At 34.4% G+C, this 17,790-nt stretch overlaps 1 protein-coding gene across 1 annotated transcript in view; it reads right to left on the reverse strand.

The window, feature by feature from the left end:
- DPY19L2 (dpy-19 like 2) overlaps nucleotides 1–17,790 on the reverse strand; it is an 87,968-nt gene that overhangs the window by 17,695 nt on the left and 52,483 nt on the right. The window contains exons 14-17 of the mRNA XM_060108199.1: nucleotides 16,295–16,396; nucleotides 15,177–15,248; nucleotides 12,652–12,698; nucleotides 823–847 (exon numbers count right to left, since the gene is read on the reverse strand). Coding sequence (XP_059964182.1) covers nucleotides 823–847; nucleotides 12,652–12,698; nucleotides 15,177–15,248; nucleotides 16,295–16,396 — 246 coding nt within the window. The remainder of the gene's footprint in view (nucleotides 1–822; nucleotides 848–12,651; nucleotides 12,699–15,176; nucleotides 15,249–16,294; nucleotides 16,397–17,790) is intronic.

The following is a 17,790-nucleotide window of genomic DNA, read 5'->3' on the forward strand; positions in this document are numbered from 1 at the left end:
CTTATGGGAGCAAATAATTAAATTTCTACTGATTTAAATCATTTCAATGTTAGTGTTTATCTCGGTAACATCTAATATCATTTAATTAACATAATTTTCTTATTTGCAAAGTGGGAATAATATTATTATGAGAATCAAAACAGTACAGTGCATGGCACATAGTAACTATTTAAAAAATATTAGTTATCATCATAAACTATTCCTATTAAGTTCAAATTCAGTTGCCCTCTCTTGTAAATTTGACCTGCCACTTAAGACTCAAAGTTCTATTACTTAGGAAATTGTATTTCTAGCCCATGATGGTCTTTCACTTGTATGTCACAAAATAATTTAGCACCATAAGAAAGGCTATCTTGTTTTGCTCTCTGTTGAAAAATTAGACATATCTGAGGGCAGGAACATCGCTATACCATCTGTTATATGCTATAACACAGCTAAGCTTGTAACTGGTTGACCATCAGGTCTGTGTGTGGCAAAAACCCACCAGTCACAGGGCCACGGGTACCTACCCTGATGGCTTGTAGCTGATTAGCTCAGCGGGTTAGAAATTAATGTTTGTTATTGTTGAATGAATGAAGGAAGGTAATTTAATTTAATTATACTCTGTGGTCATAAATCAGACTTCTGGCTGTCAAGTCCTTACTACTGTTCAAAACTGAGAGCAGATTAAAAAGTGGGAAGGATGAGCAGAAATTTACTACCAGTGCTGAAGCACTTAAGCACTGATGTTGGTGTATCAACAGCAGAGTTATACCTTTGTGAATTATCCTTGAACTAAAATATAATACACAAATCTAGCAGAGGTTAAAAAGAAAGTTTTACCTCACCATGTTCAAGGAGCTGTTTTCTGGAATAAAACAAAAATATTCTCTATTTACTGACTGTCCATTATACTATGATTACATCAAAATGAACTTCCATTTATTTGTTCTTATATTTTAAATAAATAAATATATAAATAAATAAAGCTATCAGATAATATTACTAAAAATTATGGTAATTTAAAAGGCATGATTAATAGTCATTCTATTTAAAGTATATCAAAATGCTGTTCTTTGGTTAAGATAAAATGGGTTTTACTGATTGCCGAAAACTGTATCTCTGGAGAGATAAATGAATAAAAAGAATATCTATTAAATATTCAACCATATACAGAATATATAATGCTTTATATAAGCACTGCTGTGACTTTTGAGTTGTTTTTATTTTTCACAATTACTAACATGAACATCCTTGTACTTAAAACACTGTGAGCATCTCTGAATATTTCCTTAGGATAAATTTCTAGAATAAAAGTTACTAGGTAAAGCTTATAAATATTTTTAGTTCCACAAAAGTTGTCTAACAAATTTTCTAAATATTTATGTCTAAAAATTTACTAAATTTTTATGGCATACCTACTGTGTTCCAGGCACTGTGCAGTGAGCACAGTGTGAACAGAATAGATACTGTTCTTATCCTCATAAAGTTTATGTTAGATCCAGACAAGAGATACAAGACTGCTTATTTTATTGCCCATTGTAAAGACTGAATATTTCAGTCTTTGCAGGATAAGAGGCCTTCTCATATGGATTTTGGGGTTGGAGAGAGAAGTAAGACAGTATAAATAAGAAAGTAAGAAGTATAAGGAAGTTCAGGGGCACACACAGATCCAGAGATTTTTTTAAGAAGAGTAGTGGAGGGAAGGCCTCTTAGAATAGTAGTGAAATCACCAAATTATTTTGCCAACCTTGCAAGTCCTTCCTGAGTTTATGCAGTCAAGGGTGGAGGTGGGGGTGAATGGATGGGTTCCCACATGTCCTGAAATCTGCCAGTCACAACAGACTCCTATAGTGAGCTACTGCCATGTAAGGGAGAGGCCTGGTAGGTAAGTATTTATAATCACCAATGACCCCACCAATAAGTATGGATACAAATAAATCTAGTAACTAATTCAGACTATCAATATACAACCAAATCATGTGACACAAATAGGATGAAAGAAAAACATCAAGATAAATGAGCAAATGAACTGAACACTCGAGAAAGAGCGTTCAGTATAAGGAATAATAGACAGTATTAAATGAAAATTCCAATTATTATCTTCACAGAAGTCTAAGAGGATTCTTCATCCATTCAATTAAAACAAGCTGCGGTAAAAAAAGAGCTTTCAGAAATTATTAAAAAAACATATTTGCCTAATTTAAAACCTCAAAAGAAGGTTGAATAGCAGAATTTACACAGCTGAAATTGGTCATTTTGAAGACCCAATCATAGAATTCTCTGAGAACATAAGAAAAAAAGAAATAAAAAATATGATAAAAGCAATAATATATGTTCAAAAAAGAGAGGCTAAAGCAAAAAAAAAAAAAAAAAAAAAAAGAGAATAACTATCCCCTGAGCTAAAGAAAGATTTGAGTGTTCAGATTAAAATGTCCATGAATAAACATATAAATAACAGGGTAGAAATCTTATTTAGGGAATAATGACTGAAAACTTGCTAACTCAGGGGAGAGATATGGACATCCAAGTACAGGAGGCTCATACGTGACCTTTCCCAAATTCACTAGATACATTATAATAAAACTGTCAAAATCAAAGACAAAAAATGAACTTTGAAAACAGCAAATCATCTCATATAAGGGAACCCCTGTAAGGCTATCAGCAGATTTCTCAACAGAAACCTTGGAGGCCAGGAGAAAGTGGGATATTCAAAATGCTCAAATAAAAAACCTGCCATCTAAGAATACTTCACCTAGCAAAGCTGTCCTTCAGATGAAGGTGAGAAAGACTTTCCCAGACAAACAAAAGCTGAGGGAGTTCATCATCACTAGACCTGCCTTATAAGAAATGTTAAAGGGAGTCCTTCAAGCTGAAACGAAAGAATACTAATTAGTGACATGAACACACATGAAAGTATAAAACTTGCTAGTAAAAGTAACTACACAGTCAAATTCAGAATACGCTAATACTGTAGCAGTGGTGTGTAAATCACCTAACTCTAGTATAAAGACAAAAAGACCAAAGCATTTAAAAATAAATATAGCTACAATAATTTATTAATGGATACACAATATAAGAAGATCCACACTGTGACATCAAAAGCATAAAATGGGAACAAGGGAAGTAAAAAGAAGAATTTTTATATGCAATTGAAGTTAAGTTGTTATCGGCTTAAAATAGACTCAAAACTATAAGATGTATTATGTAAGCCTCATGATAACCACAAAGTAAAAACCTATAGTAGATACACAGAAGATAGAGGAATCAAAGCATACCACTACGAAAAATCATCAAGTGATAAAGGGAGATAGCATGAGAGGAAGAAAGAAACTACAAAACAGAAAGAAAACAAGATGGCAAAAATAAGTCCTCATCTATCAATAATTACTTTAAGTATAAATTGATTAAATTCTCTAATCTAAAGATATAGAGTGGCTAAATGAATAAAAAGCAAGACCCAATTATGCTGCCTATAAGAGTCTTATTTTAGCTTTAAGGATACACATGAAGTAAAAGTGAAGGGATGACAAAAGGTATTCCACACAAATGGAAATGAAAAGAAAGCAGGGGTATATATATATATATATATATATATATATATATATATATATATATTAATATATTATCAGGTGAAACAGACTAAGTTGAAAAATGTAACGAGACAAAGGAGAAAGTCACTATATAATGATAAAGGGGTCACTTCATCAAAAGGATATAACAGTTCTAAATCTATATGCACCCAGCATTAAGATACTTAACTATATTAAGCAAATATTAATAGACGGGAGAGGAGAAACAGACAGCAGCACAATAATTCCAGGGGACTTAAATACCTAATTTAACATTGGATAGATGTTATCTATCCAAAAAAAAATCTTTAAGGAAATACTGGACTTGAACTACACTTTAGACTAACTGGACCTAAGCATATACACAGTGCATTCTATTCAACAGCATCAGGGCACACATTGTCCTCAAGCACACATGGAACATTCTCCAGGATAAATCACATGTTAGGTCACAAAACAAGTCTTAACAAATTTAAGATTGAAATCATATCAAGTATTTTTTCTGCCCACAACAGTATGAAATTAGAAATAGGAGAGCTGGAAAATTCACAAATATAATCCTGAACAATCAATGGGTTAAAGATGAAATCAAAAGGAAATCAAAAAGTATCTTGAAACAAATGAAAATGGAAACACAACATACCAAAATTTATGAGATGCAGCAAAAGCAATTCTAAAGGGAAGTTTATACCAATAAACGCCTACATTAAGAAAAAAGAAAGAGTTCAAATAAACAACTTAACTATACACCTCAAGGAACTAGAAGAAGAAGAAAAAACTAAGCCCAAAATTAGAAGGAAGAAAATAAACATCAGAGAAGAAATAACTGAAATAGAGAGAAGAAATAATAGAAAAAAATCAATGAAATTAAGAGGTTTTTTTTTTGGAAAAGATAAAATTGACAAGCCTTTAGTTGAACTGAGAAAAAAAAGACTCAAATAAAGAAAATCATAAATGCAAGAGAGGACATTACAACTAAATACAAAGAATCATAAGAAACTGTATAAACAATCATAAACCAGCATATTGGACAACGTGGAAGAAATGGATACTTTCCTAGAAACATACAATCTACCAGGACTGAATTGGAAGAAATAGAAACTCTGAACAGACTTAAAACTAGTAAGGAGATTGAATTAGTAATCAAAAGTCTCCCAACAAAAAAACCCTGCAAGACCAGATGGCTTCACTGGAGAATTCTATCAAACATTTAGACAAGAATTAATGCCAATCATTCTCAAACTCTTCCAACAAATTTAAGAGAAAAGAAGACTTCCAAACTCATTTTACAAGGCTAGTATTACCTTGACACTGAAGTAAGACAATAAAAATAAAAGAATATTGTAGGCCAATATCCCTGATGAATACAGATGCCAAAATCCTTAACAAATAGTAGAAACCAAATTCAACAACACATTAAAAGGATCATACACCATGGTCAAGTGGGATTTGTCTTTGCAATGTTAGGATGGTTCTACATATACAGATCAATAAATGTGAAACACTACATTAACAGAATGAAAGATAAAAATCATGTGCTCATTGCAATAGAGACAGGAAAAGCATTTGACAAAATCCAAAACCCCTTCATGATAAAAAAAAAAAAAACTCTCAACAAATTAGGTATAGACAATATAATATAGGCAATATATGACAAGCTCACAGCTAACGTCACACTCAATGGTGAAAAGCTCAAAGTTTTTCCTCTAAGATCGGGAGCAAAACAAGGATGCCCACTCTTGTCATTTATCTTCAACACAGTACTAAAAGTCCTAGCAAGGGCAATAAGGCAAGAAAAAGAAACAAAATCCATCAAAATCAGAAAGGAAGAAATAAAATTGTCCATGTTGGCAGTACCTAGAAATAAATTTAACTGAGGAGGAGACAGACTTGTATACTGAAAACTGTAAGACACTGATGAAAGAAATTGAAGAAGATGCAATTAAATGGAGAGATACCCTATGCGTTTGGTTTGGAAAAATTAATGTTGTTAAAATGTCCATACTACCCCAAGTGATCTACAGATTCAATTCAATCCCTAACAAAATTCCAATGACATTTGTCACACATATAGAAAGAACAATCTTAAAATTCATATGAAACCACAAAAGACCCTGAATTTTCAAAATACTCTTGAGAAAAGCAGAACAAAGCTATAGGTATTAGATTTCCTGATTTCAAACTATATTACAAAGCTATAGTAGCCAAAACAGTGTGAGACTGGCATAAAAAAGACACAAAGACCAATGGAACAAAATAGAGAACCCAGAATTAAACCAATGCATAAATTGCCAATTTATCTTTGACAAAGGCACTAAGAACATGCACAGAGAAAGGACAGCATTTTCAATAAATAATGTTGGGAAAACTGGACAACCACATGCAAAACAATGAAATTAACTCTTGTCTTACACAACTCACCAAGATAGAGTAGAAATGGATGAAAGGCTTAAATTTAATACTTTAGGGGTTCCCTGGTGGCGCAGTGGTTGAGAGTCCGCCTGCCAATGCAGGGGACACGGGTTCGTGCCCCGGTCCGGGAAGATCCCACATACCGCGGAGTGGCTAGGCCCGTGAGCCATGGCCGCTGAGCCTGCACGTCCGGAGCCTGTGCTCCGCAACGGGAGAGGCCACAACAGTGAGAGGCCCACGTACCACAAAAAAAAAAAAAAAAAAAAAAAAAATTTAATACTTTAAACCATAAAACTACTATGAGAAGACAAAGGGGAAAGCTTCTTGACAGTGGTCTTGGTAATGACTTTTTTGGACTTGACACCAAAAGCACAGGCAACAAAAGCAAAAATAAAAAAGGGTGACACTACCAAACGTAAGGTAGATAGCTAGTGGGAAGCAGCCGCATAGCACAGGGAGATCAGCTCGGTGCTTTGTGACCGCCTGGAGGGGTGGGATAGGGAAGGCGGGAGGGAGATGCAAAAGGGAGGGGATATGGGAACATATGTATATGTATAACTGATTAAATTTGTTAAATAAAAAAAAGAATTTCAAAGAAAAAAAAAAGGGTGACAATATCAACTTAAAAGCTTTTGCACAAAAAGGAAATAGAATGAAAAAGAAACCTACAGAATGGGGGAAAATATTTGCAAACTGTGTACCTGATAAGGGGTTAATATCTGAAGTATCTATATATAAGGAACTCATACAACTAAATGGCAAAAAAAAAATCTGATTTTAAAATGGCAAAAAACTTGAACATTTTTCCAAAGAATATATATAAATTGTCAATAAATTGTCAACAGGTACATGAAAATGTGCTCAACATCATTAATTACCAGGGAAATGCAATTCAAAACCACAATGAGATATCACCTCATGTCTATTAGAATGGCTATTATCAAAAAGAAAAGAGATAACAAATGTTGGTGAAGATGTAGAGAAAAGGGAACCTTTGTGGACTGTTGATGGGAATGTAAATTGGTATAATAACATTGTGTAAAACAGTATGTAGGTTCCTCAAAAAAATAAAATAGAACTACCATATGATCAAGCCATCCCACTGCTGGGAACGCATCCAAAGGAATAAAAATCCATATCCTGAAGAGATATCTGCACTTTCTTGTCCATTGCAGCATTATTCATCATAGCCAAAATATGGAAACACCGTAAGTGTCTGCTGATGGATGAATGGTGTATTTCTAAAAGCACTGCTGTTGGTCCTTCTAAATCTTAGATCCACCACTTTTGGAACTCTCACCCTGTGAGAGAGTCACGGGATTCTCAAGGCACTTGTTTCCTGCTTCTTTTGACTTACAGCTTACAAAGGGAGAGATACTCCAATATCACAAAGGCATAATTGCTTCTATTAAAAATAACCATGTTTGGGGGAATGGGCTTAAAGGAGACATGTGAGGTCAGAAACAGCCAACAAAGGGGAGCAGGAAAGAAAGGTACCTAAAATAACAGACCTAAAGTGTCGCACGGGTAGCCTTAGAAGTTGCCAGGAACCAGCTCTTTTGGTGGAGTTACTGTCATTCGTTAAGGTTATGTAATCATCTCTACTGTGCAGAAGAGAGTGGAGACTGCTAGACCAACAGAGAGGTGTGAACCATAGAGCATATGCAGAGGAAAAACCAGGGAGTTGAGAATTCTTAATAAGAAACCATAATAGAGATTGACCATGGATTCCAGGCTGTGTCAGAAAGCAAACCAGGAATTCTGATTAGATTACAGCAGTTGACATCTTGGTGCCTTGAGGCAGCTGAAGAACAAACAGATTTAGTGAGCGGGGAGAAGAGGAATGCAAGCATGTGGATACCAGGTGGGATTTCTTAAAAGGAGCAGTTTCAGGCTATGGCAAGGTCTGGGCTGTGACCACAGAAGCAGAATTGGCAGCGTGCAGTTCACCCACTGTCTTCTTCAGGGAGCCTTGCAAATAAGACAGGCTTCTGTTAAGGACATTGTTTAGATTCCAAATTAAAAGTGCCTTACAGCCACCAAGTATTAGAGTGTTATTGTGAAGGGATGTGGGGAGATGGCTTCAGGTCATATGCTTGATGGTCGCCTGGCACCTTCCCCGAAGCACTTAAACCTGAATACAAAAAACTACTGACCTATATTATCTTAGGAGGTGTTCTATTTAAGAATAATTTCTACCATTATGCCATGAAGAAACTAAAATCACTCTCTCAATTCAAAATGTCATTCTGTTGCTGACATCCAATTCTTACAACCCTTGGTTATTTTTCATTCTTGGATGAAATGCCTGTCAAGATCTCCGTTGGCCTACTGCAAGATGATTTCCCATTGGCTGTTGGTTGATTTGTTTTTTCAGTCAACCAGAGGTTTGGCTGTGGGATTTAGCTGAAAACCCAGGGACTGCTTTTAAGAAGTGAAGATAAGAAGTAGGAACTGAAGTCCCAAGCACATGGCTGTGAAAGGCAGCAGAGTGAAGAGTTAAGATCACTGGCTCGGTAGTCAGATCTGGCATCAAACTCAATCTCCACCTGCCAGTTGAGTAGAAGAATCCCATTCTCAGTGTTGTCTTCTGTACTATGGGCTAATAATGTCTACTTTGCTGACTTTTTTTACAAAGATTAGACAAGATCAATTATGTAAAGCACTAAACAATTCATTAAACTGTAACATTAGCATTAAAAAAAAATAACCATGTTTTATTAGAGCAATCTTTTCACAGTGCACTCTTGGGAGACAAAAACCTTAACCATCACACTTTGCAACCTGGAGATTTTACCTATTGGAAGAGACACATCTAGAAGAACTCTCTTCAACCTTGCTGGAAGGGCCCCTATCAGGTACTGCTAACCAACCCTTATGCCACCAGAATCCAAGGAACAGACTCTTGGATTCATGTGACACACCTAAAGAAAGTACAGAACACTGACTGGACTTGCACATCATCTGGTGACTTGAAAGTAGAGATTTCTCAGAATTGACGTAGATGACATCTGATGAGACAGCTTTCCCAGGATATTCAGGCCAGGACTGTTGGAAGTTTGTCATCAAACTTTTAAGGATGATATAACACTTCAGATGATCACAGATATTTAGTATCTTGATAACATACGAACTTTAGATAAAAAAGCACCTGTGAGTTCTCCCTCCCACCCCTCCTTGTTACTTGCATGTGACCTCAATAGGTTTCCAATCTGTGCACTTTTCCTCTGATGTGAGACACTACACTCAGGAAAGGTCCTTCCTGGCACTGAGGGACAAAAAGCTGCTGAAACTAGAAAACTTGACTTTTTTTTTTTTGCGGTATGTGGGCCTCTCACTGTTGTGGTCTCTCCCGTTGCGGAGCACAGGCTCCGGACGCGCAGGCTCAGCCACCATGGCTCACGGGCCCAGCCACTCTGCGGCATGTGGGATCTTCCCAGACAGGGGCACGAACCCGTGTCCCCTGCATCGGCAGGCGGACTCTCAACCACTGTGCCACCAGGGAAGCCCGAAAACCTGACTCTTGATCAATGATGCTTTCAGAGAAAGGTCTTGATCAAAAGGGGGAAAGTAAAAAAAAATTAATAAATAGAAATCTTAATTAAATAGAGTTGGAGACAAGAAGGGGGAACTTTCATGCCCTGTAACAACAGCAGAGTCCAACAGGAAGAAGAAGGATTCCTCTTCTTTCCTGGCAAGGATTCAGCCAATGAAAAGCCATGGACTTTTGGTTTACTATAGCTCTCCCAACTTCGTTTTCCCCTCTATGAAAGTGTTCTCTTCTCCTTGCTGTGCAGGGACTTGCATGTGGCTCACCATGGTTGTAAACCTCAAAGTGCAATCCTCTGCTGACTACCAATAAACCCATCTTTCTTGGAGAAATATCTGGCAGTCCATTTGTTTTAGGGCAACAATGAATAAAGAAAATGTGGCACATATATGCAATGGATTATTATTCACCCATAAAAAACAAGGAAATCCTGTCATTTGCAACTACACGGATGAAGCTGGAAGGCATTACGCTATGTGAAACAGGGCAGACAGGGAAAGACAAATATTTTATGGTATCACTCACATGTGGAATCTAAAAAAGACCAAAAAAAAGTCAAACCAGAAACAGAGATAGACTGGTGGTTGTCAGGGTCTGGGGACTGGGGGTAATGACATGATGTTCTTTAAAGGGTACAAACTTTTAGTTATAAGATGAAGAAATTCTGAGGAAGTAATGTACAGCATAGTGACTACAGTTAATAATACTGCATTATATACTTGACATTTGCTAAAAGCGTAACCCTTAAGTGTTCTCACACACACATAAGGTAACTCTGTGAGGTGTTAGATGTGTTAATTAACTTGGTTGTGGTGATCACTTTACAACATATATGTATATCAAATCATTGTATTATATACTTTATATATACACATATTTATTTGGCAAAAAATGGAAACTATGAAAGAGAATATGGGGAAATACTTTTATGATTTTGATGTGAAGTGTTTCTAAGCACAGAAATTAACACAGAAAACACAGCAAGTGTACAGTTGTGATTGTATACAAATTTTAAACTTCTATAAAGCAATGACCATTAATAAACTATATATTGATATCCTAGAATAAACTATGTTATATACATAATAGACAAAAGATTATTGTCTATAATATAAAAAGACACCACAAATCAATTTTCAAATGGTCAAAAAGAAACGCAAATAGCCAACAGACATATGGAAAGATGTAAAACTTCACTGGCAAAGACTTGTAAGATGAGTTACTTTTTAAAAAACTATCAGTTAGAAAATGTTAAAAGTTTAATAACAGTGGTGTTCATGGAGATGCAGAGAAATGGACACTCTCACCATTATAAGTTCTCAGTATCCATCAAATTATAAAAATTCATACCTTATGGTCTAGCAGTCCCATATCAAATATTTCAAATATTAAATATTCTAAATACTGAAATAAGTGTTCAAATGAATGTGTACAAGGATGTTAATTACTCATAGCACTGGTTGTTATGACAAAAAGATAAATATAATCTAAATGTCCACTGATGTGGGAATGGCTAATTACATGATAGTCACTCATGATGCTGAACAATAAAACGTGGAGACTACTACAAAGTATGAGGAAGATCTAGGCAGATGCCCAAGACACGCTGGTACATAAAAGTTACAGAATAATACCATTTAAACAATACATTGGGTTTTCAGAAGTGTTTTCTGGAATGATACATACAAAGCCACTTACAATCACCACTAATTGAGGAGTACATCTAAGAGAGGGGAGCATTTCCTCTTTTCTTGATATACTATTTTTTCTGATAGTATTACTATAAGCATATAGTTGACTCCTGAACAACATGGAGGTGAAGGGTGCAGTTGAAAGTCCGAGTATAAATTATAGTTGGCCCTCCATATACTTGGTCCCTCCGTATCCTGGGATTCAACCAACCACAGATCTAGTAATAGTGTAGTATTTATTATTATTGGGAAAAAATCTGCAAATAAGTGGACCCATGCAGTTCAAATCCATGTTGTTCAACAGTCAACTGTATTATTTTTGTGACTTAAAGGCCACTCTGCCCATAGCCATCACTTTCAGGAATGTAATCACCAAGAAAGACCTCCTAACTTTGAGCTAACTATCTTCCTTCCACCAATTGGCTCCTTCAAGTCTGTCATCTTCCACATTATACTCTCTCAAATGTTTGAAGACAGCTGCCATGTACCCCTCAATCTTCTATTATCCAATTAAATATCCCAGGTATCTTCATGCATTCCTTAAGTGAACAGTTTTCAGGGCTCTAAAAACATTCTTTTTAGAATGTCAAGACATGTTCCCCCGGGCTCCATCCGACCAGAACAAAGTAGAGTGGATCTACTAACCCTTTTGATTTGGAAACAATTTCAACAACAAGATGTTACCATTTCAACCATAAGATTCTAATTAGCTCTTCTGGCTACCATACAAAACTGTTTACTGAAAATATAAGCACGGGGTACAGGGTTCATGGAAACTCTCTATTCTATCTTCAGAATTTTTCTGTAAATCTAAAACTGTCCTAAAATAAATTTTATTAAAAATAATCCATCTAATGAACTTATCTACAAATATAAAATGTAATCTGAGGTAAAATTTTCCTCAGAAGGAAGTTTTCTTCACAATTCTCATGTCCTATAGCAATGTGTGATTTGAGTTATATTTTGCTCATATTTGTTTATCCCATAATTCTAGTGACTAATAAAACCACAAAGAAATGCAATAAAACAAGCAGTTTTAACAATAATGTAGGAAAAGTTATTTCATGAATATTCAGAAAAACAACTATGCTTTCTCTCAAAGTTAAAAAAAAAAAAAAAGAATTGCCAAAATAAAACTTTAGCTTACTTCTGTTTACTGACTTTAAATTGTAGTGGTATATTAAAATTAAACTAAATCAATTTAAACTTTGAGTTAATTAACAAATATAAATCCTTCAAAACAAGTCCAAATGCATAAAAGAGAGACAGCCATAAGAATAATACATTTGGTCTTTTTTTTTTAAGAAGACATCTAAGCTTGGTTCATGTTTCCTGTTGTAATCATAATGCTTAAGTTTAATGTATATTCATTTGGAAAACTGGTATTACAGTAAGTTATTTAATAACTGAATATAGTATGGTTTAAAAACAACTATGAAATAATTACCTCAGATAAGTGTTTGCAGATAAGACATATAAAATATCACGAAAAGCCTGTGAATAGAATCAAATCAATGAAATTTCTAAGGAATTAAATGATGTTTAAAATGTCCTGATTAATTAACAAAAATACCCCCACTATAAAGAAGTATTTTTATTGTTAAAATGAGTCCTCAGAAACAGTTTAGTTCCAGCGCTACCTCAGGCAAATAATTTCTTGAAGTTGTAACCTCCTTTTCTATTTAAAAAAAAAAAGTATTGGAGTAAACCTTTCAGCTCTAAAATTCTAAGCTTTTTATATGTGGATAACTTCTTACCAGTGTTTAAGTTTATATTTTACTGGGTGGCAGGTGGGTTGTGGGGGATTGCTTTCCACAAAGGAGGCAGCTTCCTCCAGGTACTTTCAGAGACTATTTTATCTTGACCTTCTAAGCGAATTAGGAATTTCTCTCTATCTACACAGTCTATATGCCTGCTTCACTCAAACTCCTGATTATTATAAAATTAGCTATGGCGTACCTGCTTCCCTGATCTACCTCAGCCTGAAGTGACTGCTACAGAAGGCTTAAGAGCACTTATCAAAATGGGACTTCCCTGGTGGTCCAGTGGTTACGACTATGCGTGGCTCAACCAAAAAAAAAAAAAAAAAAAAAAAGAAAGAAACTGTACCAGATGATGATGAGAAAGGGAGGAGTGAAGGCAAAAAATGTGGAAGCTAACTTTGGCCAAAGAGGCTTTAGCAGCAATTACACACAACTTAAGAAATTTACAGGGAACTTAAAAATTTTGCACTCTGCATGATATGTGGCTTATAACTCACAGATAAACGTTGAAAAAAATATGTAATAAAATTTCGACTCTAATGTTAAATCTAAGTTTAGAATTTTTAACTTCTCTCATTGATTCAAGGGCATCTGGCACAGACAAATGTTTCAAATAATGAAAATGAGATTAACAGTCTTTTTTGGCAAGCAAAAGCCTATTCAAAGGTATAGATAACCGAATATATGCATTTATAGGAGTCTAAGATTCAATAGTGTTACAGGAAATCATACTAGACATGCCTTCCTCCTTTCCTTCTCAGAAGTGATTTCACACAAGTGAAAAGTTAAATGAACATCAGAAGTAGCCCTGAGGTGGAAAATAAGCCATAATAGGACAATTAAAGACTGAGGTGTTTATGTGGATGCAGAAAGGAGTTAAGCTTTAATGGCTGCAGGGATGGGTGTGTGTGTGTGTGTGCATGCATGCATGCATGCATGTGCCTGCTACTGCACGTGCACGGTTTGAGCTGTGGTACGTTTGGGGGCTAGTATGATGTTTATGAGTCTTAGATCTTGTATCTTTATTTTTAAAATAGTTAATAGTATATCTAGTTATCATTTTCTCCTGTGCTAGATATCTCCCCACTGAACAGTTAATTCTTGCATTAGTCCCCCCCAAGTGGAGCCTTGTAAGAATAACACAAATTGCCATGATGGAATAGAGAAATAGGCTAGTGGAGAAAATATGCAACTTGAGCTAAGTAGGGCCAAAGCAATGGAAAGCAGCAAACCTGTGTGTAGTTTACCCATTTGTATCTATCCTGACTCTTTCCACGTGGTCCCTAAGGAACTGGATCAAGGGTGAAACAACAGAGATGTACAGGGAGATGCCTTTCTCACTCATAAATTATTCATCTTCTATGTTAAAACAAAGGAATGAGAAATGTGGGAACTGGAACTACATAGGGAAGATAGACAATTTGACTTTAAATTTAGAACACTGGCTTCAACAGAACCACACTTCGTATGACAGTAGAGAAATCATGTTATTGCTATCTGCTTAAAAGCATAAAATACATACTGACTTAAGGCAGGACAACTTTTAAACAATAAAAATAAAGATGGTTCAAAATTGCTAAAAACTGAGGACCCACTGTCTTTAACCTGACTTTTGGATAAACTACTCCCAGATCAAGAAAATCTTCCAGTGGTATTTTAAACATTATTTCTTCTACTGTGATAACATTTTGTTTTTTTGTGAAAACAGTGAACAGTAGAGAATGATATTTTAATGACTATACAAATTTCTCCTATTCATGTCTCAAAATGGATCCGGCTTTTTTCAATGTGCTTTATATTTGAAAGATACCAAAGTGGTCGTTGTACTTTTTTTTAGTACCTATAACAATTGCAATTATTTAATCATTTGGGAAATTATTTGCTGAATGTTCCCCCCGGCTCAGACTGTGAGTTTCAAGATAGGGCTGGGCTTGTCTTATTTATCTCAGTGTACCTACTTTGTTAACGTAGTTCTTAGAACATAGTGGGTAAATGACAAATTTCTTTCGAAAGAATAAGTAAAAATATCTTTTCTAATGTGGCTTTCAGAAAAAAACCCACATAATACTAGATAAAGAAAAATCTGAATAAAAAAAGCTTTTTAGGGAGGGAAGAGTTCATCCTAAAAGTAAGACAGAATTCTGAGCTATTAGCATTAATCTAAGTCCTTGTCTTGAACCCAAAAGCAAGTGAAAAAAATTTTAAATACCTTTTTAAAGATAAAATAAGTAATCACTATAACGATTGGAAGCAACAATGTTTCTGTGTAGCTCAGTGGCGTCTGAAATATAGCAAATTATTCAAAATAATTATTTAAATTTTACATTAAATGAATAAAAATGTATGTCAACTTGAGTGTCACAATAAGATTTTGTAAAGGTAAAAGATATCTTTGTCATTAACAGACTATATATTTATTGAGTTTCATGTTCTAATACAAGAATCAAAAATATAAAATAGTTACACAAATATATCAAATAGTTTTAATGATAAAAACTATTAAAATTAGCTATGGATATTATTTTTTCCTTTATTTTGGTTTTATCTTTCCTTTATTTATATTATATAATAGTAAGTTTAAAATGTGTGTTTACTGATCCCTGGGCCCTAGATTATCATTTCCTGGGCTGCAAATTCTATTATTTTCATTTGTGAAACTACAGAACTAACAATGAAGAAAGTTACACTAAGTAATTAAGTATGAATAATAAAATAATAGCAGCAGCTAAATAATTCTCATGAATTGTGATAGTGATTTACCATGTAACAAAATTATATATTTCTTGAAGGCAGGAATCAAGTAATTTTACTCTTCATAGTCTGACTACAAACTGCCTCACAGATAATTAGTGGTCAATAATTGTTTCTGAATAAATGTATGACTGGACAGATAAGAGAATAATAGATGATTAGTAGTATATCTTTCTTGGCAATGTCTTATTTTAAAAGTTTGTAATATTTGGGACATTAAGTGAAAAAAACCTGAATTTTTAAAAAACAAAAACAAGAATTTGGGTCTATATTTCCTGAGTGGTCTCATACCTCCAACTGACCCAGATTATTAAAAGTAATTGAACTGTAGTAACAGTAATTGACTATGGGTCATACAGTATGTTATGCACTCGCCCTGGTAGGGGCCATTGTTTACTGATTTTATACATAAGAAACCAGGTGAAGGAGGCCATATAATTAGCAAAAGTTACTGTAAAAAAATGATAGAGTAAGTAAATTGGGTGTTTCTGAATAAAACTTTTGAGTTTCAGATTAAAGGGAAAACTTAAGAGCAAGAACCCATCATACCTATAGAGGAGAAAAAAAGAAACATACCGCTTTTTCCATGAAGTCAAGTTCAGGAGCACAGGTGTAAATTAAAGTATCAAAATTTGTGTAATTTAAGATTCTGGCTGCAATAAAGTCACTCAGGCGAATCTGGAAGAAAATAAAAACAAATTAAAATTACACAAATAATTATAGTTAATAATAATTGGTTTGATGTAATAGTAACAAAGTCTACAGAGAAGATAAATCCAAGGTACATGGATGCCTCTCCAAAAAAACAAAAAATACAGTGAACCACATTATGTGCTCAATTATGAAGAAAATTGAAAACAAACAGAAATAGCAAGAGAAATAAAAAGGAAAAAGAAGTTCAGAAAAAGCAAGCAGAGAAGGTGATAATGTAAAGAATGAGCTAAAATCAACATTTGCTGGGCACGAACCACCATGCAGTTGATCATGAGATTTTATAATCAGATCATTTATCAAGAAAAAACCAATTTCAGTTAACTTCTTTCACCACACATTGTAAATCATGAACAAATTTTCCATGCACTGTCATTTTCACAAAGCCTCACACATTGAGCACAATTTTTGGTGCTTCTTGAATTTTTCAGACATAAATTCAAGCCATTAACTATGAGAGTTATTCTTCAAGAGAATTACAACAACTATACATACTACTTTGATTTAGTTACTTGATCTCAAAGGACTTTAAAATAAACACCACCAACCAAATCCAATGTAGAACTATTTTCTACTGATTATTTATTACCTACTTTGGTGAGACAATTATTTTTACACTGCATTCTTAGAAGTCCAGATAAAGAAAAATATTTGGCATGTAAAACATTAACTCAAACTACTTTACAAGGACATAAATTATTATATATCAACTTTGATGATTATCTATGGTTTTCATTTATTCATGATTCCCCTTATCTACCAGTAACAAGGATAATTTACAGTTAACTTTATTTTTCTAATTTAGAATAGGCCTGGTAACTAATTACAATTTAACCAAGCCACTTTAGTTTCAAGTCTTTCTCACAGCTGTCACACAGAAGTCAGCTGTGTGTGTGACAAGGGGTGTGTGTGTGTGTGTGTGTGTGTGTGTGTGTTAGGATTTGTAAAGAGTTGGGTGGCAATGTGGAGCAAGGCAAGAAAGAAAATAACAGACCAACTTAATAAATAACTTAGGAGGCCTAAATAAATTTACCATAAAATGTATACCCCCTACAGAATAAAAATTTAAGAACAACAAATATGCCTAATAAACCACTCTGCAGATCTAACAATAAATGGCAAATAAATTCTTACATTTTAAAATTTTATTTAACATGAACATGTATGCAGGCTCAATTCTCCTGGATAGTGACAGCATTTGACGTTTTAAGAGAATAACTACTATCTATAATCCCTTTTTAAAGTTGAAGCAATTTCAGCATTAGAGTCCTAATTGAAGAGTACTACATAAGGTAAATTTCAGAGTAGATTATTGTATGATATACTCATCTATCCTCATATCCAAACAGAAAGTGCTGAAA

The sequence above is a fragment of the Mesoplodon densirostris genome, chromosome 9 (genome assembly GCF_025265405.1).
Source record: "Mesoplodon densirostris isolate mMesDen1 chromosome 9, mMesDen1 primary haplotype, whole genome shotgun sequence".
NCBI lineage: Eukaryota > Metazoa > Chordata > Mammalia > Artiodactyla > Ziphiidae > Mesoplodon > Mesoplodon densirostris.